Here is a 25,630-nt window from a genome sequence, read left to right on the forward strand (position 1 = left end):
ATCATTCCTTTATTTCTTTTAATAATTAATTTGCTCAAATCAGGAGCAAATAAGATACATGCATTGCAATTGATTGTTATGACTGAAGTTTTGTTAAATGCATGGTTTCTCTCCTTCTTATTTTATTTTGTTTTATTTAGTTTTTTTGAACTTGTCATTTATTTGCTGAGGAAATGGGTTATTTGCCCCGAAGAGTTTGCCAGCTGGATCCCCTGGTGATGGCAGCCACGTTCCCCAGGCCTTGTATTTCCTGGAAAGTGAAGTTAGGTCTAGAGGTTGAATCAGATTTCAGTTCAATTTTTTGGGCAAGAATACCTCAGAGTGGTGCGGTATCCTTCCTTCAAGAGGCACGTAATGTCTGGTTGTCTCTATTTTTTGTGACCAGACCAGCCAAGGATGATCATTGCTGAGATCTTTCAATGCACGTCGCCTTGTAAAAATGGTGATCGTCTTACTCCATCATTCCTTCCTCATTTTATTAGCTGCTGTCCTTCTAAAAAGAAAACAAAACCCTTCCTTCCTAAACTATTCGGTTACCCGAGGTACAGTTCACCTCACTGGAAAATAAACGTTTGATTTGCTTTATGTGTTTGTTTGTTGCCAGTTTTGAAAATAATGATTAGGTTTTCTAGCATTTTCTGACATGAAAAGTTTTTAAAAAATCATTATGAACTCATGCATTTAAACCTATTTGATGTGTTCCCATCCATTGCAGCGATTATCTTGACTGACCTGCAGATTACCTTATAGTTGGACAGTGAGAGCCTCTTGATGTGGGTTTCATTAGCAGTTTGTTTTGTTTTTTTCTAACTATCTCGCTCCCTGGAATGACAAGTTGTTCCAGGCTCCTTTTGTGTATTTCTTGCCCCAGACCTTGAATTCATCCATTTCTCCAAAGAATCCTGGTTTCTTTTGGCAGGAAATGGTGTTTAGCTATCGTAATCTGGATGCAAAGTATGCTTATTGCTACAGTGTTGGTTATAATGTTCAGGCTTATTCAATGTGGAGAGCTAGGGAGTATTTATTTAATTAATTTTATTTTTCTTAAGGAGGCGCAGCTCACAGTGGCCCATGCAGGGATCAAACCGGCAACCTCGGTTATCAGCACCATGTTCTAACCAACTGAGCTAACCGGCCACCCCAGGAAATGTTTATTTTTTTTAAATGAAAAACATCCTGAGTTCACATTGATACTTCCAATTCTAAATCACAACCATAGTTATTACTTAACCTTATCTTTCTTCGCTGTATCCTTTTTTCTCCAGAACTTAAAATCCTATTCCCCATGATACTAACATAATTATTTAACATTTAATACACACAGTTTCAGAATAACAATGTCAATATCAACAAGAACATGATTACTGAAACCAATTTAAGATCTTTTATGAGGGGGACAGTTTTTTGTTTTCATTTTTTTTTCTTTTTTGTCCTTAGCGTATGTGCTACAAGATATGTGTAGTAAAACCCATGTTTTAAAGTCACTTGAAATAGTTCTTTTTTATGGAGTTATGCCACCCACTAAATATATTAAATATTTCAATTTTTAGAGGTTGTTTTCTAAAACATTTATTTTGTTTTATAATTATGTAAAATATCTAAATGATTCCAAAGTTAAATCTATAAAATAAGGTTTATTTGTAGCTCTTTAGATTCTATTCCTCTTCTCCCTTCCTTTTACTTTCACTCAAATCATTACTTTTAAAAAGGACTTTTGGTTTATCTTTTAATTTAAAAAAATATAAGTAAATATGTATGTATATTCAGTCTTTCCTTCTCCCCCTTTCAGATGTGCAATAGCAAACTATGTCTCTTTTTTTAAACCACGCTTTTATCACTTAACAATTTATTCTGGACGTCTCTCCATGACATGCAGAGATATTTCTCCTTCTTTTTTGCAGATGCATAATGCTGCCATTGTGTGGATATACTACAACTTATTCATCCAATTCCCAGCGGGAGATGTTTGGCTTGTGTTAGGTCTTTGCTGCTGCAACAGTGCTGCGATGTCTTATGTTTCTGTTTTTGTCATCTTGTTGGGATTGATTCCTGAAAGTGAGAATTCTGCATCCAAGGATACATACATGTATGTAATTGTGTTAGGTATTGCCAAATTCCTTTCCACAGAGCTGATAATATCTTGCATACCTAACAGCACTATATACAACCACCTGTTTTCCGAGGCAATAGCCTGGGCAACAGATTATCTTGTCAAACTCCTGGATTTTAACAAACTGATAGGTGAGCTATTGGTTTTCAGCATAGTTTAAAAATAAGGGTGGTAGAGTGTCTTTCCATATATTAAACATTTGCTTTTCTTTTACTGTGATGTCACATCTCCCATTTCTTATTGCAGCACATTTTCAAAGAAGAAAGGATATGTTAAAGATACATTTTTGAAGTTTATTCATGTCTGAAAATGTCAACCATGCATGGATCATGAGTTGAGTGGGTATATAATTCTAGTCTGGAAACGATATCCCCCCTGAATTTTGAACTTTCCAGCTTCTTAAGTTAAGATACTGATGAGAAATCTAATGCCACTCTGATTCTCGCACCTTTTTTCCTCTTAATTGAAACTTTGGAATTTTCTCTGAAGGTAAGAGTTGTGCTATTTTACAATGCTAAGTCTTGGTGTGAGATGATTTCATTCCTTGTCCTGGGCAGTTGGTACATCCTTTACATCTGTAGAGTCATATCTTTTAGCTCTGAGAAATTATATTGTATTATTTCTTTGACTGTTTCTTCTCCTTTGTTATTTTGTCTTTCCTGTCTATTTGAGCCACCTATTGTAAGTTAGATGTTGGACTTTCTGGATTGATGGCTTATACCTCTTATCTTCCCCAACCCCACCTTTTACATTTCTTAGTTATTTAATTTTATTCTCTGTGAATATTCTTAAACTTTATCTTCCAATACTTCTACGAAGGATGCAGCATTTCCTCAAATCTCTCAAAAGATACGTAATTTGACTTAAGGTCTCACTAGTATAATTCCAGATTCAGAAATGACACCCCTCACTTTATGATCAGTATGTGTTGAGTTTGGAGAACACCCTCTGAGTTAAAAGGGAGATTTATAGGTGTTTGGTGTAGGTGTTAAAAAGCTATTATAACCTAACTGAGACCTTCTTCTGCTTGCATTTAGAAAAATGGAAAGATCTAAGAGAGAAACAAGGAAGTGCTTGGAAAGAAAGTGAGGGACTGACTTAAGAATTTTATACTGGAAATATATACTTCCCTTACATGATATTGCTGTTCACCAGAGTTAGCCTCTTTTAAAGACCTGTATTTTGAGAAATAACAAGGCACTATCAAATGTATGAAGTTATATTTCAACAATCTGGTGCAGACCCCACTATACTCAGGGTCCAGAGACCAAGGTTCTAGGCTGAAATCTGTGTATTAGTCAGGACTCTTGGCAGTAAGTGACAGAAACCTGGTTCTAACTAGCTTCAACACCAGTGGGGTTTATGGGGTGCTGTGAGGGGAGCTCACAGAACAGGAAAGAGCTGTGGAAGCGGGGAGGCAGCTGTTACTTTCAGCCTCCACCTCGCATCTTCTCTCTGAGGGTCAGTGTCATGCTAGGCTGTTGCACATGGCTGGGGACATGCCTGACGACAGCTCTGGGGTTGTGATTCAAGAGGAAAGGTGGGCAGAGGACGCTACCCCCAAGCTTTGGCATTAAAAAGCTCCAGGGATGGGCGTGAACTGTCTCTCGTTCTGACATCTGCTCCTAGAACCTAGAGCTGTGGCCAGGAAGCTAAGACTAGCAGAGCTAGGGCACAGACCACCTCTGGGAGGGGGAAGGAGTGAGATAAGACATCCAAGATGGGAAGCCCCACCTGGGGTTGGGGAGGAGGGTGGAGCACTTTTCCCAAGAAAAGGAGAGGGTGCTGGACATATAACAGCCCAGATGTCCACTAATCTCTGCCATTCACTAGATTCATGACTTTGCAGAGTGAGATGCGTGGACTAAGCATCTCTACGATTCTTCCCCAGCTCAAATATATTATGATTTTTCTGAAAATCACATGTTCTCTTCATTTTTTTCCAACTTGCACGAAAATTAAATATCTCTGTTAAAGACCGGAAAATCGTGATTCCACACATTGACTAGGAGAGGGGAACAGAACTATTTAAAGAACATCCTGCCTCTGAGGAGTTTTTGAAAGGTGAAGCATTCCTGTAGTTCTTGTTTCACTCCTGGAACACAGATATAAATATCTAACCACACTTTTCCCACAGCACATCTTATCCCCCTAAGGAGGGCTCTGATTGTGGCAGGAGGTCCCTGGGGGCTCAGTGAGCAGCATGGAAATCTCTTGGTGCCAGCGGGTAGGGGGAAGCAGCTGTGGGTGCCATTTGGCTCCCAGACATTTCTCCACCAATAAGAGTTGGACCAAATGGTCCTCAAATGCAGCTGCAACCAGCTCTCTAAATACTAAAGGGGACAGACAATTGACTTCCGTGACCTACAATCATACCTCATTGTCATTCTTATGGGTAAGTGCAAGGAAGTGCATACAATTAAAATCTAGAGCATGATTGCAATCAGTAGCCATTAATTCCCCACGTTCTCCAATTGCCAGAGCACTTTTAAAAAGCCATAAATTCTTCCAGCAAAATTGTCAAGGTCACATTAGTTTCTTCTATCCTTTTTCCTATTTCTTCTCTCCCCTAGTTGTACCTAGTTGTTCTTTCTCTCTCTGTCTCTCTCTCTCTGTCTCTCTCTCTGTCTCTCTCTGTCTCTCTGTCTGTCTCTCCCCTGGTGCTAGCCGTTGAAATTAAATCAGACTAGCATTTATGTACTATTTACACCAAAGCTTTTGAACCCAGCCAGAAAGGAGGATTGAATCAGATAGTCCAAGTAATGGGTATGTTGAGCAAAAAGAAGGGTCTATCTATTTGGAATTTTGCTTCCTACCATGGCCTTAGGACTTATTTGGTGCCCCTGGATGAAGACAAGGGCAGTGTGTGTGGGGGGTTCCTTCTGCTCGCCTCTCCAGATCACTCTCCACCCTCACTTGTGTAAATCACATCAATATGCTCAGTGATCTCTGGATTCCTACTGGATTTTGACCCCTGGGAGCTCCAGCAGGAAAGTGGAGGGAGGGATGAGAACACGGTCGGGGGGTTTTTATCTCTTGCTTTCCTCCCTGTGAGGTCACCTCAGCTGGCTGTGTCCCTTGGTGGAAGGGTGATCCTGTCAAAGTAGTCTGCTCTTCACAACTCTCTTTCCTTCTGGGTTCTAGTAACCTCTCACTCCCTGCATCCCTTTGGGTCAAGGGAAGGGTTGGGTCAGCCCCACTGCTGTTAACTTGGGTTCCTGCGCTATTCCTCAAGGTTCTCTCATATGTGCTATCTACACCTTTATTATCAGACTGTTTGTAAAGAAATCCTCCCCGTATTCTCGGAATTTGAGTGTACCCTCTTAGGGAATAGACAATTCTGCAGCTACTTTAGTTGCAAACAGAATTTCGATGTCAGAATGATAATTTCCAATCTAAGATATTAATACTGCAATCTTCACTCCAGGATAAGAACTGTTCTCCTCCCCAAAGTAGGACATGTAGGTGGGCCCCTGCTTCTAGTGGGAGAGGGGTGTATGGCTGGCTCTGCTCCCTTTCTCACTTCACCTGCTCCTTGCTATTTCCATTCCTAGATTAAAATGGGGAACAAAGTGGTCAAGATGGTATTCATTTGAATTGGTTCTATCCTAACCTGGCTTTGCACCCTCTGGCCTGGCATGGTTAGAACCAACTCTCTCTCTCTACCCCTTGGAAACACCTTGCACTCTCACCCCCAGCTGCACACCCACGACCCAGGAAGGTCTCCCCTTGGGCTGGCTGCTCCCCGCAGCCCTGCTTCTCCAGGGCCCCTTTCACACTTGGAGGCTCGCTGCGGGAGAATCTTCATCCTTCTGGTTATCCTCTTAGGGTAGGTGACCTACCCACCAAAACAGTTCCTATCTGGTTGACAACCTACCTGGCTCACCTTTGTTATGCCACCAAGAGAGCTCGATGCCTGCTGTCCACTGTCCCCAAACACCTGGGAACCCACAGACTCTGTAACTGTTCCTCAAAGTCTCTCCTCAGCCAGATTGAGGCAAGGGGAAGATACCCTCCACCTTCTCTAATGGGGAGAAGTGGAACTCATAACCCAGCCTGTCTCCAAAGAAATCTTTCTTATGAAGTTATCTTGGTCACCATTTTCTCCAGGCTTTCATGTTCCCCAAAGGTGGGAGCTAGTTTAGGGCAGGAAAGAATTAGTTCTCCAATATCGGCTCTGAAGTTCCCTGCAGGGGAGATAGGCAATCTGTCTCACACACATTTTGGTATGTCATTTTTACTCATCTTCGAGTCTCAGTCAAAATCTCCACTTTAGCATACTGTAACACACAGTTTTTAATTTCTAGTAAAACCAAAACTGTTCAAACTGGCTTCCACAATAAAAAGAATTTGTTGGCTTGCATAACTGAAGAAGTCCAGAGGTTGAGCTCTCAGTTTCCCTGTGATTCTCTCTGTTCTGTCCTCCACCTTTAAAAGGTGACTGCCTGAAGCAACCTGGGTATGTGCTTCCTTGTTCACATCCAGGGAACAAAGCGAACATCTCTTCCTTTAACCATTGAACAAGAGTCTTGAGATTTACTCTGATTGGACAAAGTTTGACAACTTAGATGAAGTTGTTATCCTGAGCCAATCCTTATAGCCAGAGAAAGAAGCACAATGCACTGATTGGCTTAAGACTGGGATAGGAGCCATTCCTCCTTCAATGACTATGGAGAAGATGGGTTATTCTGATTAGGTTAAACCTCTGGGACCCATTCCTATAATTGGTGGCAATGGCAGTGGAGGTGATGGGGGTTGGACTCAACCTTATCCAAATCTCCTAGTTGTAAAACTAAGAGGAAGGGTGGGAATGGTTGTCCAGGAAGCAACTACAACCACCCAATCCAAGGTCATCTTCCTCAAGCATCTCATTTTATCCCCACATAAAATATGACTTTGTAGGTATCTAAATACTATGTATTCATAATACTTGGGACAATAGAGGAGTTTATTTTGCATTGAGGTTGACATCTCACTAGGTGTGGTGCCTAAGGCCCATAATATAATTGTGGGTCCCCATAAAAATGTTTTAATCTCTTTTAAAATCAGAAGAAAAAAATTAAGTTTTAGGTCAAAGAAAATGTTTTAATATATCATATTTATATTGAGTGTAGCAATACAGTTGTAAAATATAATTTATATTATTATTATTATTATTATTATTATTATTTATAGAGGAATGGGCCCACCATAGCAAAAGTGTATTGGTGAGGAAATGATCAGGAAACCCGCTTTGCATTTCTTCTTTACTGGGCTATCCCACCACAGAATTTAAGTGTTGAGGCAGAGATCATCCCTTGAATTCCAAGATTACTACCCACTTACTAAAGAACATATATAGGTTTTATCAACCTTGTACCAGAGACACTGTTGACAACCACAGTCCAGAGACGTCAAGTTGCCTGCACAAAAAAGGAGGGAAAGCAATTCTATGCGTGAAATAAAAACCTAAAATAATTCGAAGTATTTTCCTCTAGCTGGAGGCTAATTGACATGGGCATGGTGAGCTAGAGATACAGTATTTTCATGCATATTCTATCACTTGACCTTCATACCATCACTGGTGCAGTGCTGACCCATTAATCTTCGAAGAATCCGAATCCGGGAAGGCAAGTAGCCTTTCCGCAGTTTCCTACGCAGTTACTAGCACCTCAGGGAAGGATCGGTCCACCCAAGGCTTCTGACTCCAGAGCTTTTGCTTTTTTGCAAGTGGCCAGAGGCGCTAAAATTGGAAGTAAAATGTATGTAAATAACTTATCTGACCAAGCAAAGTGGGCAGTGATTTAGGGCGCACCCAAAGGATCGTCTGAGCAGACCCTGGGCCTTGGGGGTAACTTTCTTTCTAGACACGCTGCCGGGTTGTCCGCGCTGCGGCGGGTCAGTTCCGCATCAGCCTTTCCCGTCTCTGTTTGTGGTGCTTTAACGTCAGAGGCTGGCTTTCTGGGGCAGCTGAGCAAGGCTGGCCTTATCACACAGAAGGGATGCACTTTGCGCGCACGGGGCAGATAGACGGCTCCAGATCCGGACCGCAGAGGCACTTCCAAGCGTCCCCGCAACAGGCTTTGTCTTTGCAGTGCTGGCCGGAGAGACCCGGCGCCCGTTCCAGGGTCGTGTTCGAGCAATAACAGTGCACAAAAGACACGTGTGACGGGCGGCTCCCCAGCACCCCCTGCTCTCTCCACCTCGAGGAAGTCAGGCAGACACGCTGGACACCGGCAATCCAAGGTGGCGCTGCCGATACTGCCCGAGTCGGTGTCACCTAGGGCTTGTTAGCTAGAGAGGCAAATTCTTGGGCCCACCGACCCATTGAACTATAAAGGTGGGCTCAGTATTGTGTTAACCAGCTCCCAGGTGAGCTCATTACGCTGAAGTGTGAGGGGCTGTAGCACGTCCGGGAGGGACGAGGCCATAGGAAGCAGATGCGCCCAACTCCTCCATCTCTGCGCGCTGTGTGGGGCGGCGTGTTCGCTTTACCAACCACTGAGCAGGTCGCGGCGAGAGAGCGGTAACTTAGTTTGGGGCGCGTAACTTTCTCAACGACACCGCCCCTCCTACGTTAGTGGCTGGACACCCCTAACCAAGTAAACTGGCCATCACATCTCCAGCAGCCTTGATTTACAAAGGACGGAAAATCTGACGCCGGCTCCATCACGCCCCCGGGCGGCTCAGGCGACGGCGAGCATGCGCAATAGCGGGCTGCTCGCGGCCCCTCCTCCCTCAGGCCTCGCCCCTAAAGCCACGGCCCCTGCTCGGCCCCGCCTTCTCGCCACGCCCCACGCATGCGCAGAGGCCTTTCCCCAGAGGCGCGCTGCAGCGCGGGCTATTTGTACGTAATGGCGGGTGTTTGGCGGCAGGGTAGTTGCAAAGGTTGCTCCTCTACCAGCTGTGCGTGTGGCAACAAGGGCTCGTGGAACGAACCGTCGCCGTTAAGCCAGCGACTCTTGGAAGACTCAAGCCGCCACCAGCTGCTGCAGAAGTGGACGAGCATGTGGAACTCCTTGAGCGGGGACGGGTCTGTGGCCTGCGCTGAAAGGACGCGGTGCACGGAGGCTGCCGAGCCCGCCGAGGAGGAAGACAGGCCACTGGTGTTTCTGTGCTCCGGCTGCCGGCGGCCGCTGGGCGACTCGTTGAGCTGGGTGACCTGCCAGGAGGACACCAACTGCATCCTGCTGCGCTGTCAGTGCCGGGCCCGGGGTGGGGGGCGGGGGTGTGTGTGCTGAGGGCCGCCTTCTTCCGGGTGTGCGGCACCTGGGCGGCCCCGGAGGAGGCGGAGTGGGGTGGGTGCTTTGGGGCTGCCCAAGGTCTTTAAAAGCAGAAAAATCCGAGGGCGAGCTGACCCAGGAAAAGAGGAAGAGGAGGGTCACCCCTGCTCCTTGGGCTCACGAAGGACAGGTCCTTTTCTGGGATCCCCCATCCATTCATCATCAGTAGCGGTTGAATGGGTATAGTTGTATTATTCAGTAAAAAATGACCAACTAAATTGTAAGCATTTGAGGTGTAGACACTCTATTTCCCCGTAGAAATTAGCGGGCTGTTAATTGGTAAATAACATTGCAAATGGTTTATTTAGGAAATTAAGCTTTTCAGCTACCTGCTTCCTGCAGGGGGACGTCAGGATTGATTTCTCACATCAGATTAGTTGTATCAGCAGACACCTTTACAGTCTGAAGTGTGGCGACCATGGAGTTGACAGCACACAATGCTATCAAAAAAGTTTTAAAAGGAAACTTGCAATAAAAGCACGAATAACCCCATCAAAATTGGAGAGGAAGGAGGATCTAGTAAGAGTTAACAGGAAGGCGGGAGTTCTAGCTTTTAATCTTGGCCTGACCAGTTACCAGTATGCTTTCCCATCTTTACCTGGTTACCTTGTTTTGTTGCTTTTACAGTGTTTATTTAGGGGAGTGATTCTCATATTTTTTTTTCTGAATTGGTGTAAAATTGGCTCTTCTTTTAAGCTTTGTGATGTTCAAATTGAAGTTTATGCTCTGAATTCTATAAATGTTTTGATGGTGCAAATTCACCACCAGTTTATTGACGTTCCTGGAATGGTTTCTTTCCTGTGACAAAATATTGGGAAGAATGGTGGGCACCAGTGTCCGTCAGTTACCTGAAACTTTTTGGTACCTGCTGTTTGGCCATAAGGATGCATCAGTTCATTAGCAATAATCACTGAGGAGTCCCTTTCAGTTGTTAAACAGAAGCCTAAGAATATACATCTCCCATAGTAATTCGTTGGGGTTAACCCTTTGACCTGTTGAAATCAAATAGTGGAGAACGATGTAAACGTAAAAAAGGGCTTGGCCCTGACTGACCCTGTCATAGCCCCAGAGTTAACATGCCTTAGTCTCATTTGTCTTTCCAGATGTGCTTCATGCTTGTATAAGCATATTTAAACATGTTTAAATTTAGAAACACACTTGCGATTGTATTATTTATACTGCTAAGCATCCTTTTTTTATTCCACGATATAGTCTGAATATTTTTCCATACTAGTGTACATGGATATCCTTCTTGATTTCATCAGATGCCTATTGCGCACTTGCTGAGAGGCATTATAGTGTGGTGATGGCCCCCTCAACTGCTTGCTTGGGTTTGAATCCTGGCCTGCTCATTTCCAGCTATGTCTCTTTGGGCAAGCTACTTAGCATCTCTGTGCCTCAGTTTTCTCTTCTGTAAAATAGGGATTTTTACACATTGATTTAGCACCTCCCCCAATGAAAGATAAAAAAAAACAATGAACTCTTGGATTAATTTCCATTCTCTTCTGCCCCAGTTTGAGTTAGTTGAATTCTTTTTACTTTGTCAAGATTTATAACATTTACATATTATTCTGTAGCCATAGCACGGTCATTTAGCTTTCATATAATGTTTATGTGAACTCATTTCTCAACTCCAGGACTCATTAATATTGTGAGAAGGCTTATTAATAGCTTTCTCATTCCTCAGTTTGATTAATTGCCATCAGTGGTCTCTCCATCCTCAAGAAAACTTCAAGTGTGAGTGCTTGAAAATGTCATTCTGTTGTCTTTATACATGATGGCTACTTGGCTGTATGTACAATTCTGGGATCATGCTCTTTGCTTTTCCCAGGCACAAGGAGCAGTTAGTGCAAAGACCTGGAGACTTGTGTGGCCAAAACGTAGAATAAAGATAAGACTTAGGAAGAAGGGAAGAGACCCGAAAGTTCAGGGCCTTGTAGGCTGTTCTGCAGAATTGGAATCTATTCTCGTGAGTGAGTTGTTTAAGCAGGGGTGTGATGTGACCCAGATTTTCATTTGGAGGAAGCACTGAAGGGAAGAGTAAGGATGGAAGTGGAGGTCAGTGGAGCTAGTGCAGTGGCTTAGACAAGAGGAGGGGTGGTGGTTTGGGGGCTGGAGTGCGAGGTGTGAGGTGGAATTGACAGGACTTATCAGTGTAGTGGATGTGGGGGAGCGGCATGAGGGGATGAAGAATCAGGGTGGACACCCTGGTTTCTGATTTGAGCCCCTGGATAGATAGGTAGAATTTACCGAGTTAAGGTAAGCTGTAGGAGGAGGTGACATCCGGAGTGTTTTGGCCATTTCAGCACCTCCTCTCGCCTAGCTCCCATCCTTTGCTTTAGTGGGTCCTGGACCAGGATCCTCTAGGAATGCTTCTTGATTGTTCTGGAGTTCAACTGTGACTCCTATCCACGTCTAAAAGGTTTTTGGCTGGCTTCCTGAGGACCCTCAAATTACTTTTAGAGCAATAAGCTGTGCATCTAAGCTCTGGAGAGCTGTGCACAGGCTTTTAGCATCTTCCTTGGTTGTGACTCCAGTTTTACTGTATCTGGCAGGTATTCCTGGTAGTCTGTGAGTTGAGGTTCTAATTGTTCCAGCTTTTACTGTCGATTGAATTTTCCCCTCTAATTTTATTCATTTTATTAATTTCAGTAGTTTTCTGGGAGGGAAGGAAATAATTCTTACTCTGCCACCCTTTTCCAGAATACTCCTGGACATTTAGTTTTAAACCACCTGTGTGTGTGTGTGTGTGTGTGTGTGTGTGTGAAAGAGAGAGAGAGACAGACAGACAGACAGATAGACAGACACTTTGGACTTATTTTTTTCTGGCCCTCTGAATTCTAAAATAAAAGTTGAATTAGGAATTCTCTAAATGTCTGCATGTGTATTATAACAAACTACGTTAATAAATTGTTGTTACTTCTTTCTAGGTGTTTCCTGTAATGTGTCTGTGGATAAGGAAAAGGTGCTATCCAAACGTGAAAATGAAAATGGTTGGTGAGTAAGGCTATATCTATGTGAATATGTATGTTAGGGAAAATACAAAACATTATTTTTCAAATAAAACTCTTTAAGAAGACGATTACCAGTAAGATTACTTGGGATAAAACTTTTTTCATGGCAATCAGTTATAAAATCAGTCATTCTAGTGTATCAATTCTTGGGTGATGGTGGTCTCCTCTGGATATGGAGATGGAAGAGTTTTCTAAATTTCTAAAGGCACATTCTGACACTCCCTTGTAGGTCTTTGGGCTTCGTTGGTGCTGAAGAACATTGGGAAAAAAAAAAAAAAAAAAAACGGAAAAATAAAATATCTGTATCTTAAAATCTCAGAGCCAAAGGGTGCCTTAGACCAGTGCCACCCCCCTTTTTCATGCCATGGCACCCATAGAAAATGCTGATATCATGTGTATACACACATATGGCTTATGGAGGTCAATCGACAAGGCTGCATGTACCCAGAAATAACACGGGGCTTCAGCATTCCCAGGTCCCGTGGCCACCCATGTGCTATAAGTGGCACCCTCAGCAAACTGAATGGGAAGGTCTGCCTTACGTCATTATTGCCCGAAACGTGTCTTACTAATGTATATGACATAACTTTAGCGGTACACAAACAAACAAATTAATAATCACATATATATTTTAAATGTATTTTAAAATACTGGTTTTTCACTTTCATAATAATACAGGTATTATGTGGATGTAGCAAAAATTGTACTGCTGGCATGCCGGTGATGAAAATTTGGAAAACCCAGCCTTAGATCATTTCTCATCTCGTGTATGAAGAAAGTCAGGCCTCGGGAGGGCAGAACTTAGCTAAGGCCACAAGACTAATTAGTAGTAAGAGCCAGGATGATGCTTGTATCCCTCCTTGCTTCCTGTGTCCTTCTCTACTTCTCAACTCTAGTTATTTTGATGTTATCTTCACCATTTTTGCCCTATCCGAGTACCAGCTGCTATGCTATCATGTACTTAGTATTTAGTATTAAGTGTTAGTATTTTTCGTTAAGTTGAATCAGAAGTTTTATATTACTGCCATAAATGTATCATTTGTTGTAACTAGAAAGTAACTGAAGATAATTACAATGAAAACCAATGTTATTAAATTCTAGCTGAGATACAGTTCATTGCCTGGCTGGATCTGAGCCTGAGGTCTGTTCTCTCACTGCCTGAGGTCTGATCTCTCACTGTTAAAAGATTTGCAACTGTGAAATTTGTGTCAAAGACATTCTAGCACCAAAAAGACTTCTTTTTATAATCAGGAATGATAAAGAATTGAAAAGGGACTTAACTCGCCCTGTGAGCCAGTATTTAGTTCTTTTTCCTTGTTTCATCTAAACCCATCGTTTGTGCCCCCTTGCATTGTCTTGCATTTCACTAGGATCACGTTCCACACTTCTGGAAGTACCATATTGCTTTAGGATGCTCGTGAATTTTTTGATAGGCCTGTCCCACCGAATAGCTGCTGGAGCCACTGCACCGATGGCCGACAAGAGCACCTGTAGGTTTTAGAAATGAGTTGAAAGGTAGCAGTGCTGTTTTCTCTGTTCATCCTGATGCTGTCTTTTGTTTAGTTTCTTACATGCTAACTCGTTCCTTGTTTAAAGTCACCTTAGGATTTCTGGCACTGCTTTCTCAGCATTGTTGTGCAGTGACAGGAGTGAGTGCTGGTCAAATTCTTGCTGGCTGTGAAAGCAGAAAGATGCTGCGATGATAGTAGCTACCATCTGCATTGTTCCTCCCGGAGTGTGAATGGGTGCATGTGTGTTAATCAGTGGCGTTTAGTTTGATTGTGATAATTTAGGATGACGCAGTCTTATCCATTGACCAGTGTCTTTGTGCTGTAGGTTTACCTAAGTATCCTTCCTGCTCTGATGACACCTGCATTACATGTTAGTTCACAGTCTTGGTGATTGCAAATGGCAGCCTTGTAATGGTCAGGAGACTTGATGTGTAGTGTGGAGATGTTCCTATTCACTGTCCCTGGTGTAGGTAGCGTTCCCTCCTGAGGTTTAACGTGTTTTTATATTTCTCATATGAAACCATACAGAAGCTTATAAAAGCCCAAAGAGGCTTACTGTATGTTCGGTGGCATATTATCTGGCTAAGTGTGTCACCCATGAGAAATTATGACGTACCCATTTGTCCTTTGTTCCATGTGATGCTGTCTCTCGGTGTCTACAGGTGAACTGTAATGCGATCCAATGTGTTTTTTGAGTCTTGGTTGACTCCATTTGGCTTGATGGCAGGAAGAGCTATTTGGTTATTACAAGTGGCTCACACACCGAGAGGAATTACAGTGCTTTTGAAATAATAGCTATCTTTTGTGCTGCATTTTACAGTGTCATGATCATTGCTAGATTTAAATCTCCAGTTATCAACTTGCTGTGTTGGGACTGTATTTTTAGTATAGATATTTATGGAATGGGAAGTTTGGAAGGGTCAATTCAACAAGGCACTTGGGAGACAGTGGATTCTAAGTTTTAAAGAAGACAAGACGTGGCATTGGGGGTGGGGGTGGGGTGTACTCAAATACAGGAGCCTGAGTTGGGAAGTACCGGGAACAAAGGAACAATTTTGTGGCGAAATAATGAATCATTAAGTAAAATATTTGTGATTACCTGTGCTTAACATATCTGTAGTTGACAGAAGAGTGTTAGTGTCAAAATATAACTAAAAAAAAAAAAAGGCAGCCCTAACAAATACATAATGAGCACATGTCAGAGATTTATTTAACTCACTGATGAGGGAACCAGAATGTGGCAACGCTGGTTTAGGGGAGGACACTCTCTGGAGAACAAATCTACTTACTGTCCTTCAGGAGAGTAAAACCTCAGCCTTCAGGGTTATTATCTTTTCTATTAGCAGAAAACATTTGCTGGGTGCCACACTAAAACTATCTGTAATTCATCAATCTTCTTTCTGAAAGTCATCATCTAACTTTAGAGAGTCTGGGCACTAATCAGTAGTAAATGTAAACAAACACTGGTACGTCCCCGAGAATGGTATGGCCCGTGGGCCGGGACCTGTTTTTGTAAATATATTTGTATGGAGCACAGACAACATCCATTCAGCTTTGTATCGTCTGTGGCTACTTCCATGCTACAGCAGCAGAGGCGAGGGGTTGCAATAGCCACCAAATGGCCTGCAAGCCTCAAATATTTTTTCTCTAGATCATTACAGAAAAGGTTTGCCTACCACCTGCCCCACAGTGGAAATGATCCTGGTGGGCTTGTTGGACAATATGACATTAAAAGGCCATGTAGAATCTTTTTGTCTTATTTCCAAATTTTAGATAATTTTTCTTAATATCGGATTGAGGCATTTACATTCCCGAAAAATACCACCATAGTATCCTCTGTTCTTGTCACTGTTGTATGTGCCCCTTGTCGCTAGGCGCTTAAGGCAATGTGGCCTGGAGGTGACCGGCTACATTCCTGATATAAACATGTTACTAGTATCATTTTTTTCCTTTTTTATACATATGTTTTAGTATAGTTGGAGTAACATACTTAAATGTTTAAGTGTTTATGGGTTTTAACAATGGGACTTTTATTGTAACACGTTGCTGCTTTGTTTGCTAAAGCAATGGCATTTCTTTATTGCAGCATTCTGGAGAATTTGTACTGCACAGGGTGCTCACTCAATCTTGGCTACATATACAGATGCACACCTAGTAATCTAGATTATAAGAGGGACTTGTTTTGCCTCAGCGTTGAAGCCATTGAAAGGTAAGCGTGACATGTATGGAAACAAATACCTCATAACGGAATTCTCAGAAAATGGTTTGAGGAGAAATTTGTATGAAAACATCAGAACTAAATCAACTCTGGTTAAAATATATTTTCAAGTAGTAATTTCTGACAATAAAGCCAGTGAATTTTGGTTTTGACCTGGTGTATTTGGTATTGAAAAAGTCAGATATTCTAAGTTGTGAGGAGAAAACACTGAGAACATTTTTCAGAGTAAAAATTATGTTCAGTGGTTCTTAAACGTCAAATGTAGTTTAATAGAATTTTTTTAAAGCAATTGTGGGGATCAATAGATTTTGTCCATTTAAATTTTCCCGTTTTTAGCCTCTTAGAATATCCTGAAAGAATAGGAATTTCAAAACAGGTTAGGAATGGGGTGGCCGGTTAGCTCAGTTGGTTAGACTGCGGTGCTAATAACACCAAGGTTGCCGGTTTGATCCCCACATGGGCCACTGTGAGCTGCACCCTCCTTTAAAAAAAAAAAAAATACAGATTTGGAAAAGTAGAAATACAAAATCCAACTATTTGTTTCCTTGAGTCTAGTAAAGAATCGTCTTCTGGTTTTTGAGAGATGCAAAGAAGGGCCAAGATTTATTCTCCAAGATATCTAAAAAGTGCCAAGATTTACTCGCCAAGATTTCTAAAAAGTATTAGGAAGCAAGGCGAATTAGAGTCTGAATGCAAATGTCAGTCTAAGAATTTCAGATATCTAAATGGCCTTCCAATTCATTAGTCTTTTTTTATAGCAAACAAACATAAATAAACTGACCCCAAAGTATGTTCCCTTATTCTGGAAAAGAAATAACCCTAAGACTTTAATGAAGCCTAAGAAACCTTATATATCAGTTCAGAACAAAAATTTATGAAGAAAAGAAAGTGCCTGCACTTTAATGACTTGAGGTATTTTGTCATTCTTGTTGAAGTTCTTCAATTTTCTCTTTAAAAAACTTAAAACCGTATTCTTTTTATTATAATTATTTCTCATCTGTTCTTTCATAACTGCAGCTTTGCCACCTTCTTTGAAACTGGACAGGTTTAGATCAAAATTATAAAATCTGCACACTTTTTATAACTCTTACACAAAAGAATAATACAACACAAGTACGGTTTATTGTTGTAAAGCACGTAGGTCTGTTTGGAGAGATCTCACATCTGTTTTGGTTTTCAAATATATATAGGTGACCCAGCCGAAACAGATGCTCCCTTAATCTCCTTGAGAATTTTGCAAAGATTTGTGGAAATTAGATGAGGGAGAAACAAGTAGAAAAGACATGAAATCTGAATCCAGTGGGGTTGGTACAGAACTTTAAAAAGTGATGCGTATCTGTATAAAAGAAAATAAAGGGAAGATTTTGCCACCGGGGATCATAGTATCGAATTTATTTTTTTCCTGAACAGTTGAATTTAGGGTAAAGTTACCTCTTGCGGCAGAATTTTGATGCCAAGGAACCCGGTTTGTTTTAGAAGTGGATGCCCTCTGTAATGTTTATTTATAGTTTCACAAATTACTCAATGCCATTTAATTTTTCCACTTCATCTCAATTTTCTTTTCTAAGCAGGTTAAATTGTCTTCCACAATTTGGCCTCCTGTGCTGTTTTTCAGATACATCATCAGCAGGGTTTCCAAGACACGTCTGTTCTTTGATAAAAGAAGTGACATAGTGAAATTGCTACATGTGATAAAAGACTTTTACTAAATAAATGCAACTGAATTAAGTTTTCTTTTGAGAAATACCAGCATCTTCTTCCTTACTATTTAGCTTTTATTCGGTTATCAATGCTGGGCCTGTTTTCCTCCCATTGCCAGGCCAATCTTTCTTCTATTCAATATTTTCTAAACCACAGCATCTTATAACCCCAGAGAGTTGAGCAAAGCATAACTTGGAGGATGACTGTTGAAGTTGCCCAAATTTGGGTAATCAAGAGTTGACTCCACAAATTATTTACTAAAAGTCAAATTTGAAAGAACACATGTTCCCGAAAAGTTATATAAAGCAAAAAAGCAGTGGCTTCTTCAGGATCTTTTTAAACCTTAAAATAGAATTTTGAACTACCCAGCTTACTAAAGAGCAAGTTTATTTCTAATAATGAAATACTTACAATGTTGGGAAATATGTATGACTATCTGGACAAAGCCATTATGGAGAAAAACATGATTTTATATAGAATAGCTTCCTACATAGGTTGCTGTTAACACCAATAGTTGTTTTATGTGTTTATTTGGTACTAATATATAGTGTAATTTAGTTTAATATTATTAACTAACACAAATTTAATATTGGCTCACTGTTTGTATTCTAACTTTGTGCTGTGCTGTACTTCAGTTATGTTTTAGGGTCCTCTGAAAAGCAGATTGTGTCAGAAGATAAAGAGGTTTTTAATCTTGAAAGCAGAATTGAAATAGAAAATTCCCTAAAGCAGGTAATTTTGTTCTGCACTTTTTATATCTTTGTATGAGTAACTTCCTGTCAGTGAACAAGCACTCCTCATAATGGCATCTGTTTTGGTCTTAGCACTTGCACATTAAGAGAGTGCTTATTTTACTTCTTAGTAAGGTTGATTTTGGGGGAACCAAACTACAAGTCAAGCTAAAGCTTTATAAAAAAAAAAAAATAAGGAAGCCATTTCATGCCAAAATCAACATAGTGTGTGTGCGTGTGTGTATATACCAAAACTATTAAATTAGTAGAAATATGTATATCTTTGAATCAATCAATATTTCACTTGATTCAGTTCTCACGGTGGAAGCAGCCTTACTTTTCAATGTTAACATCTTCTAATGGCCAGATAGGCAAGCTAGTGATTAATGAATAAAAGAGCTATAGATTAGAGGTTGAGAACTACTGTTAATGATTTATGTTTTATTTAAATAAAATTTAGTTTAAATAATTTCATTAAATTAGCACTGAATATGTGTAATTCATAACGTATTCAGAAATTGCATTAATTATGTATATTTTAATCACATTTAACCATGTATGATTTTCATCATAATCATGTGTATATTTTTTTATGTTCTTTTTCAATTCAATAGATGGAAGATGTTTTGAAAGCATTGCAAACTAAGCTGTGGGAGGTTGAGTCAAAATTGTCCTTTACCAGTTGCAAAAGCTGAAATCTGTTCCAAGTCTCTATTCTGGACTCCTCTACCGTTGTATAATTTTTTTGTATGTAGCAATTCTTGTTATAACTTATTTCACTTAGAATTGAGGGAATTCTATATGGCTGTGTACATTGTATTCTTTTCTGTTGATCTAGTGAGAAGAATTGTAGAATTAACTTTTTAAAGCTATATTTGATGGTAAAGAGATGACAGTTTTCCAAATTTGAATTTTAAAGTCATTTTATGATACTTGCTGGAAATAGGACCTAGGAGTTTTTATTTTGATGAGAAGCTGCCATAGTTTTCTGAACTGTTTTCTCCTTTGTATCAAATTCATTATTCTTCATTTCCTATTTTTTTTTAACTGTTTCACCTTTAATACTTTGCGTAATATTTAATATTGAATGGTAAGAAAATCTTAGTGGTTTTTCTATTCACTGTGTGATTGAATCCTCCCTGAAAACGAATATATACAGCTCTCTGGAGAAACTGGTCAATTGAATTATTTGTCAGAAATATTTGAAAACTTGCACAAGAGCAGAAAAGCATGTATTCTAGTAGTAGAATTCCAGTTGATCCTGTTTATTTACTACTATGTGCCCCTAAAATCTGGAAGAACATTTACCAAAGAGAGTTATAGTCATCTCTGAGGGTGGGATTCTGGGGAAATTTTCAGTTTTCCAGTTTTCTATAATGGAAGACTTACAGTAAGCCTGTGTTATTTATATAATCAGGAAGAGAATCAAGATGAAAACAAAGTGCTTTATGATTGAATTTTACAACACTGAATTGTAGGCATTTCACTGAGCTCATAAAACTTGGTGCCTTGAATTCCACATTTACTGGACATGGTACTCACTGTGCTAGGTCTGCCCAGGAATATAAAGGTAAGCCCATGATGTCCAGGCCCCTTTCTGTTTTGGGGTACAGATGAGGCAATGAATACCTAATGAATAATGGGGTACAAATGAATACCTAACAGTATTCATTTGTGTGAGTAACTCAGCTCAGTTTCTGCTCAGAAGTTCCCTCATTATTTCCGAGAGTACTTACAGTGATCACAGCAAAAAGTGCTATCACATTGACTTGATCATTCAAAATATTAGACTCTTATTGATGGGTCGTCAACAGCCTCCAGTCATTTGCAGGTGGTGAACCCTCTAGGTCTCTTCTCTCACAAAGCTGGTACCTGATAGAATATGGCGAAAGCAATACCAGCTTTCACCGTAAAGTTAAAGCAATACAAGCACCTGCTGGCAGCAAGACAGTCATCCTGCCTCAGTGAGCTTGGCCAAGTCCCCAGTGTCGTCTTAGTTGCTTTGGTGGCACCTTGCGTGGAAGTTCATTTGGAACAGATGGGAGAGTTGTTAACAGCCGGATACAGCTAACTATCTGGTTGTGCAGGCAGCAGAACACTCCCAGCGGGGGCCATTCCTGAGAAGTGGGCAGTTTGGTTCCCTAATTCCCCTTACTCCATTCATCCTGGGGCAGGATTTCTAGCCCATCCACACATCTGGAAAACTGCTTACTTCCCCAGTGAAAAGTATTTCTCATTCCGCAGTGCTAACTCAGGCTGGTTTGTGGGTCAAGAGAGAAACAGCTCAAGTGCTGCCTCTGGTGGGGCCATTGCTGAGTCTTCCCACGCAAACTCGCTGTTTCCGGAGTTGACTAACCTGCGGTGCAGATAGAAAGCTCACACACATTTGTATCACAGGTGTATCTGCATTTGTATCCCACTGAAATGTCTAAAAGTGAACCCCAGGAAACACGTGTCTCCTAAGGCAGAGTGCATCTTGTCCTCTGCCTGTGATGTCACTGAAGGGGTGGCCTTGGCATCACTGTGGGAGACCCCTGAGGCTCCCATGCTACCCACCCCAAGGGTCCAGGTGGGACTGCTGTGTCCTGTGCGCTGTACTGACACGTGTAGGACACGGGCCTTTTCCACATTCCCAGCCAACCTCTCCTGGGGCCACCATTTCCCTGAGACCTAGTCGCCTGACTTTTCCAGTTGGCATGAGGTCTCGTCCGAATGCTGTGTTTTCTAACTTGCCTTGTATAACCACATATTCAAACCTATGACTTGAGAAATGAGCTCTTGTTTCTTCTGTTCCTTAAAAGTGTATAATGCAAAGTGTTGTTTCTGGTTGCTAAGCTTTGGTAAGACACTGCCTGTGAGTAGGAATGAGGGTCCTGAAGCAAGACACAGACGTCCCAGCCCCAGTCGTACAGGGCCCTACAAAGAGGCTTCGGACAGGATCTTCCAGAAACTGTTCCTTCCGCCATCCCTGTGAAGGGAACTCCCTAGTTCTTTAGGGAGAAGCTGTGGAGACTGATATCAGAACCTATTGCGTGGCCTTTACAGATTGTTGTAAGTAAATACATGTATGTAGAGCATTGTACATGGTTTTCGTCCCAGAGCATGAGTTCTGTTCTCGGTAGATTCTCCGGTCATGTTCATCCATTGTCAAGCTCAAGTTCCTTCTCTGGGCATTGTTCTGTACAGCATCTGTGCCTGCATGGCGTGTGCCCCACCTGGATGATTCTAGTTACGCTTGGGGCATTTACGATGGGCAAAACCAGGAGGGTGCTTCCTTGCAGAATTGGGTCTAATGTTCAGTAGGAACTTCTTGAAAGAAGGAGACACGAGCAGAGCTTCCCTCACTATGTTTTTCAGGGAAGATCTTAACGGTAGCAGAAATCCTGGGTCAGAGTCCTAGTTTAACTACTTTATTAGCCATGTGACCTTGAACAAATCATTTAATTATTTTGAGCCTCTGTTTCCTCATCTGTAAAATGAGGATATAGTCTACTTTCCTTACATCATGGATAAATTAGATAATGCTTACCAGGTCTGACAATTAAGTTCGTGAACTTGTTGCAAGGATGTGGCTAACCTTTTTTGATATCAGAGAGATTATTCATTATGAATTTGTACCAACTGGACAAACAGTTAACCAAGTTTACCATTTGGAAGTGCTGAAAAGACTGAGTGTAAAAGTGAGACGACCTGAACTTTCACCAACAATTCATGGCTCTTGCATCACGACAATGCACCAGCTCACACAGCACTGTCTGTGAGGGAGTTTTTAGCCAGTAAACAAATAACAGTATTGGAAAACCCTCCCTACTCACCTGATCAGGCCCCCAATAACTTCTTTCTTTACCTGAAGATAAAGGAAATATTGAAAGGAAGACATTTTGATGACATTCAGGACATCAAGGGTAATACGACGACAGCTCTGGTGGGCATTCCCGAAAAAGAGTTCCAAAAATGCTTTGAAGGGTGGACTAGGCGCTAGCATTGGTACATAGCTTCCCAAGGGCAGTACTTCAAAGGTGACTAGTGATACTCAGCAATGAGGTATGTAGCACTTTTTCTAGGATGAGTTCGTGAACTTAATTGCCAGACCTCATATGACAGAACAGTAGTCCCCTCTTACCTGCAATTTTGCTTCCACGATTTCATTTACTCGCAGTTTCAGTTACCCACGATCAATGGCTGTCCAAAAATATTAAATGGAAAATTCCAGAAATAATCCATAAATTTTAAATTGGGTGTCATTCTGAGCAATGCGATAAAATCTCATGCTGTCCCACTCTTGTTATCCCTTTGTCCAGCGTATCCACTCTACGCTCCCTGCCTGTTTGTCACTTAGTAACCATCTCAGTTATCAGATTGACTGTCATGCTTTTGCAGTACTTGTGTTCAAGTCACCCTTATTTTGCTTAATAATGACCCCAAAATATAAGGGTAATGACGCTGGCAATTCAGATAAGCCAAAGAGAAGCTGAGTATATGTATAGGAAAAAACATAGTATACATAGGGTTTGGTACTGTCCGGATACTACCCAAGGGTAAGTGGGGTTCGTAAACAGTAAAGCATCACAAAAATAAATGGCAAATATTTAGCTGTGTTAAAGTAGAGTTAATCTGATTCATTCTTCTAGCAAGTCTGCCCATAAAATTCTATGGATGTAAAAGAAAAAAATCTGAAATGTCCAGTTATTTTTCTTGTAAAAATATAACACATTGGATTTATTTCTTTTTCCAATTAGAAATATAATATATGAATGTTGTAAAAAAATTGAAAAAACAAGAATAGCACAAGTAAAAAAATAAAATCCATATATAATGTGGCAACTAAAAGGTAATTACTCACTTTGGAGGGTATATCGTGGGATTCCTTTTATATGCGAAAACATTGTTTTCACTAAACATTTTATAAACATATTTCTGCATCATTAAATGTTTTTATAACCTGTTTTTTAATGACTACCTAGGATGAAAAACCTATTTAAAAACCTGTTGGTGTGTGAAATTCACACTTTTTATGGCTTAACAGTTGAGTGTGCTTGTCAAATAAGAGATAAGGCATGAAAGAAATTTTATACCACTCACCTCTGTGCAGCTCCAGGGTGTGAAGGAGCTGAGAGCCAATTCTTAAATTTTCAGGAATTTTGTGAGTTGGTTGTTAAATTGTTGGTGGCTTCAAATTGGCTATGGTTAGAAGTATTTAAACCAGAGAAAGCAAGCGCTAAATAATCAAAATGTCCTCCAGAGAGCTGCTTTCCCAGCACATTACCGTATATTTTGAATCTTCCTCCATACTATTTGACTTCAAGTTTAAGAGAGAAGATAAAATGACTTCCTTTTCATCCCCCAACAAACCAAGTCCTAACATATTTTCATTTAATAAATCTAAAACAAAATGCTTTATCTTATAAAGATTGCAACCACGTTCTTTACCTTTTCTGGAGAAAAAGTGAAAAATGCTGTATAGTCAGTCATCCCTCGGTATCTGCGGGGAGTTGATTCCGGGACTCCCTCGGATGCCAAAATCCTTGGGCGCCTAAGTCCCTTATATAAAATGATACAGTATTTGCATATAACCTCTGTACATCCTCCTGTATACTTTAAACCATCTCTAGGTCACTTGTACTACCTAATTCAAGGGAAATGCTATGTAAATCATTATTATACTGTATTTAGGGAATAATGACAAGAAAAATCTTGTGCACGTTCAGTACAGACGTAACCATCCTCAGCCTAACTACACAGCACCCATCAGCAATAACGTAATTTTTTTTTTTTTCAAATACTTTCGACGCGCGTCTTATAGAATCAGAGGAGATGGAACTTGCGGGTTCGGAGGGCCGACTCTCCCTGAAAACAAATGACTTAAGATTTTATATGAATAGTCAATATTGTATGCATCATTTTTGTTCTTCCTGAATAAGATCAATAGCTGGGCAATTCCATGACCATGAATAAGCCAAGAAAGTTCCCTTGCAATCACTTTTGAACTGAGGGAAGAGCATTTATCCTTTGATCTAAGTCAGACATGTTTTGGGTACTGATCATTAATTTTGTTGAATGAGAGTTGAGGCCCATTTGTAGGGTGTTTTGCTATTGAGGCAGCTGATCACGATGGTCTGAGGACAGTTGGGGCCAATCTATGTATGTATATAATTGTAGTCTCTTCAGAATGTTTATGCTAAATTCTTGTGATAATAAACTGGAAGGCAGAGCACATGGCGTGAGGGGGTCTGAGGACGTGCTGTGCTGGAGTCCAGGCTTATTGGGCCCCGTGGGATTTCCAGTAGAACTGGCCTTATTTCGTCAAGTCAGCTCCTCCTGACTTCTGCTAGCTCGACGAATGAACTCTAACTCTTTCCCCCTGAACAATTACCGCTGTGGTTTTAGACATCCTCCATTTGAGTAGCTTTCAAGCAGAGAGATGGACAAGGTAACCCCTCGGGCCCTTTCAGCTTTATAACGCATGCAATGAAAATCCGGAACTGGCTTTGCAGACTTGAGAAAATGGAATAATTTAGGGCTTTCCTAATAGCATCACCTTCAGTCCTTTCTCCACCAACCATTGTCTATCATTCTCAGAAGCCTTGGGCTTGGGATTTTGGAAGCTTCTTGAGAACAATAGAAATTTTGAAAAAATTAGGCTGTGTGTTTGAATAATGCTTTCCAAATCAAATACAAGAATATGTAAACATACTCTTTGAAAAGAAATCTTAAGAAGCTTTCAAAAGGTTTTCCCTGAAGGGGACTAGGAGCTGCTTTTTGACGGCTGCTTGCCTGGAGATGGGTACTCTGTTTTTACATAGCATTTAATGGCATTTACCATGTACTGAGCACTGTGCTTGGAGCTCCATGTATGTTATCTCACCCAGTTCTCACAAAGCCCTCTCCAATAGGAACCATTACTTCCATTTTATAGATGCAGAAACAGACTCAGAAGTAAAATAAATGGCTGAAAGTCCCACTTGGCTCATGAATGGACACAGTGCTTTCGTCCGAGGCCCTCTGCCTCCTCGCTCTGCTCTGAGCTGCAGTTGGGATGTCTCCTTGTTTCTTAGCATGATATACACAGAGGGAAGTGGTGTG

At 41.0% G+C, this 25,630-nt stretch overlaps 1 protein-coding gene across 1 annotated transcript; it reads left to right on the plus strand.

Annotated features, from left to right (window-relative positions):
• The first annotated feature begins 8,895 nt into the window (after positions 1-8,895).
• MIS18A (MIS18 kinetochore protein A) lies at positions 8,896-19,719 on the plus strand. Its single transcript, XM_019730264.3, has 5 exons — positions 8,896-9,286; positions 12,303-12,369; positions 15,984-16,106; positions 18,452-18,548; positions 19,162-19,719. The coding sequence occupies exons 1-5, from the start codon at positions 8,944-8,946 to the stop codon at positions 19,240-19,242; spliced, it is 711 nt and encodes a 236-aa protein (XP_019585823.2). The 5' UTR covers positions 8,896-8,943; the 3' UTR covers positions 19,243-19,719.
• The last annotated feature ends 5,911 nt before the right edge of the window (positions 19,720-25,630 follow it).

The sequence above is a fragment of the Rhinolophus sinicus genome, chromosome 17, assembly GCF_057876585.1.
Source record: "Rhinolophus sinicus isolate RSI-liver-muscle chromosome 17, RSI-T2T, whole genome shotgun sequence".
NCBI classification, from domain to species: Eukaryota; Metazoa; Chordata; class Mammalia; order Chiroptera; family Rhinolophidae; genus Rhinolophus; species Rhinolophus sinicus.

Excerpts from the sequence above, each read along its gene's own strand:
- MIS18A (XM_019730264.3), top strand. The coding sequence starts at position 8,944 with ATGGCGGGTGTTTGGCGGCAGGGTAGTTGCAAAGGTTGCTCCTCTACC. Across the intron at positions 12,370-15,983 it reads CGTGAAAATGAAAATGGTTG|CATTCTGGAGAATTTGTACT; the intron begins GTGAGTAAGGCT and ends TCTTTATTGCAG. Across the intron at positions 16,107-18,451 it reads AGCGTTGAAGCCATTGAAAG|TTATGTTTTAGGGTCCTCTG; the intron begins GTAAGCGTGACA and ends GCTGTACTTCAG.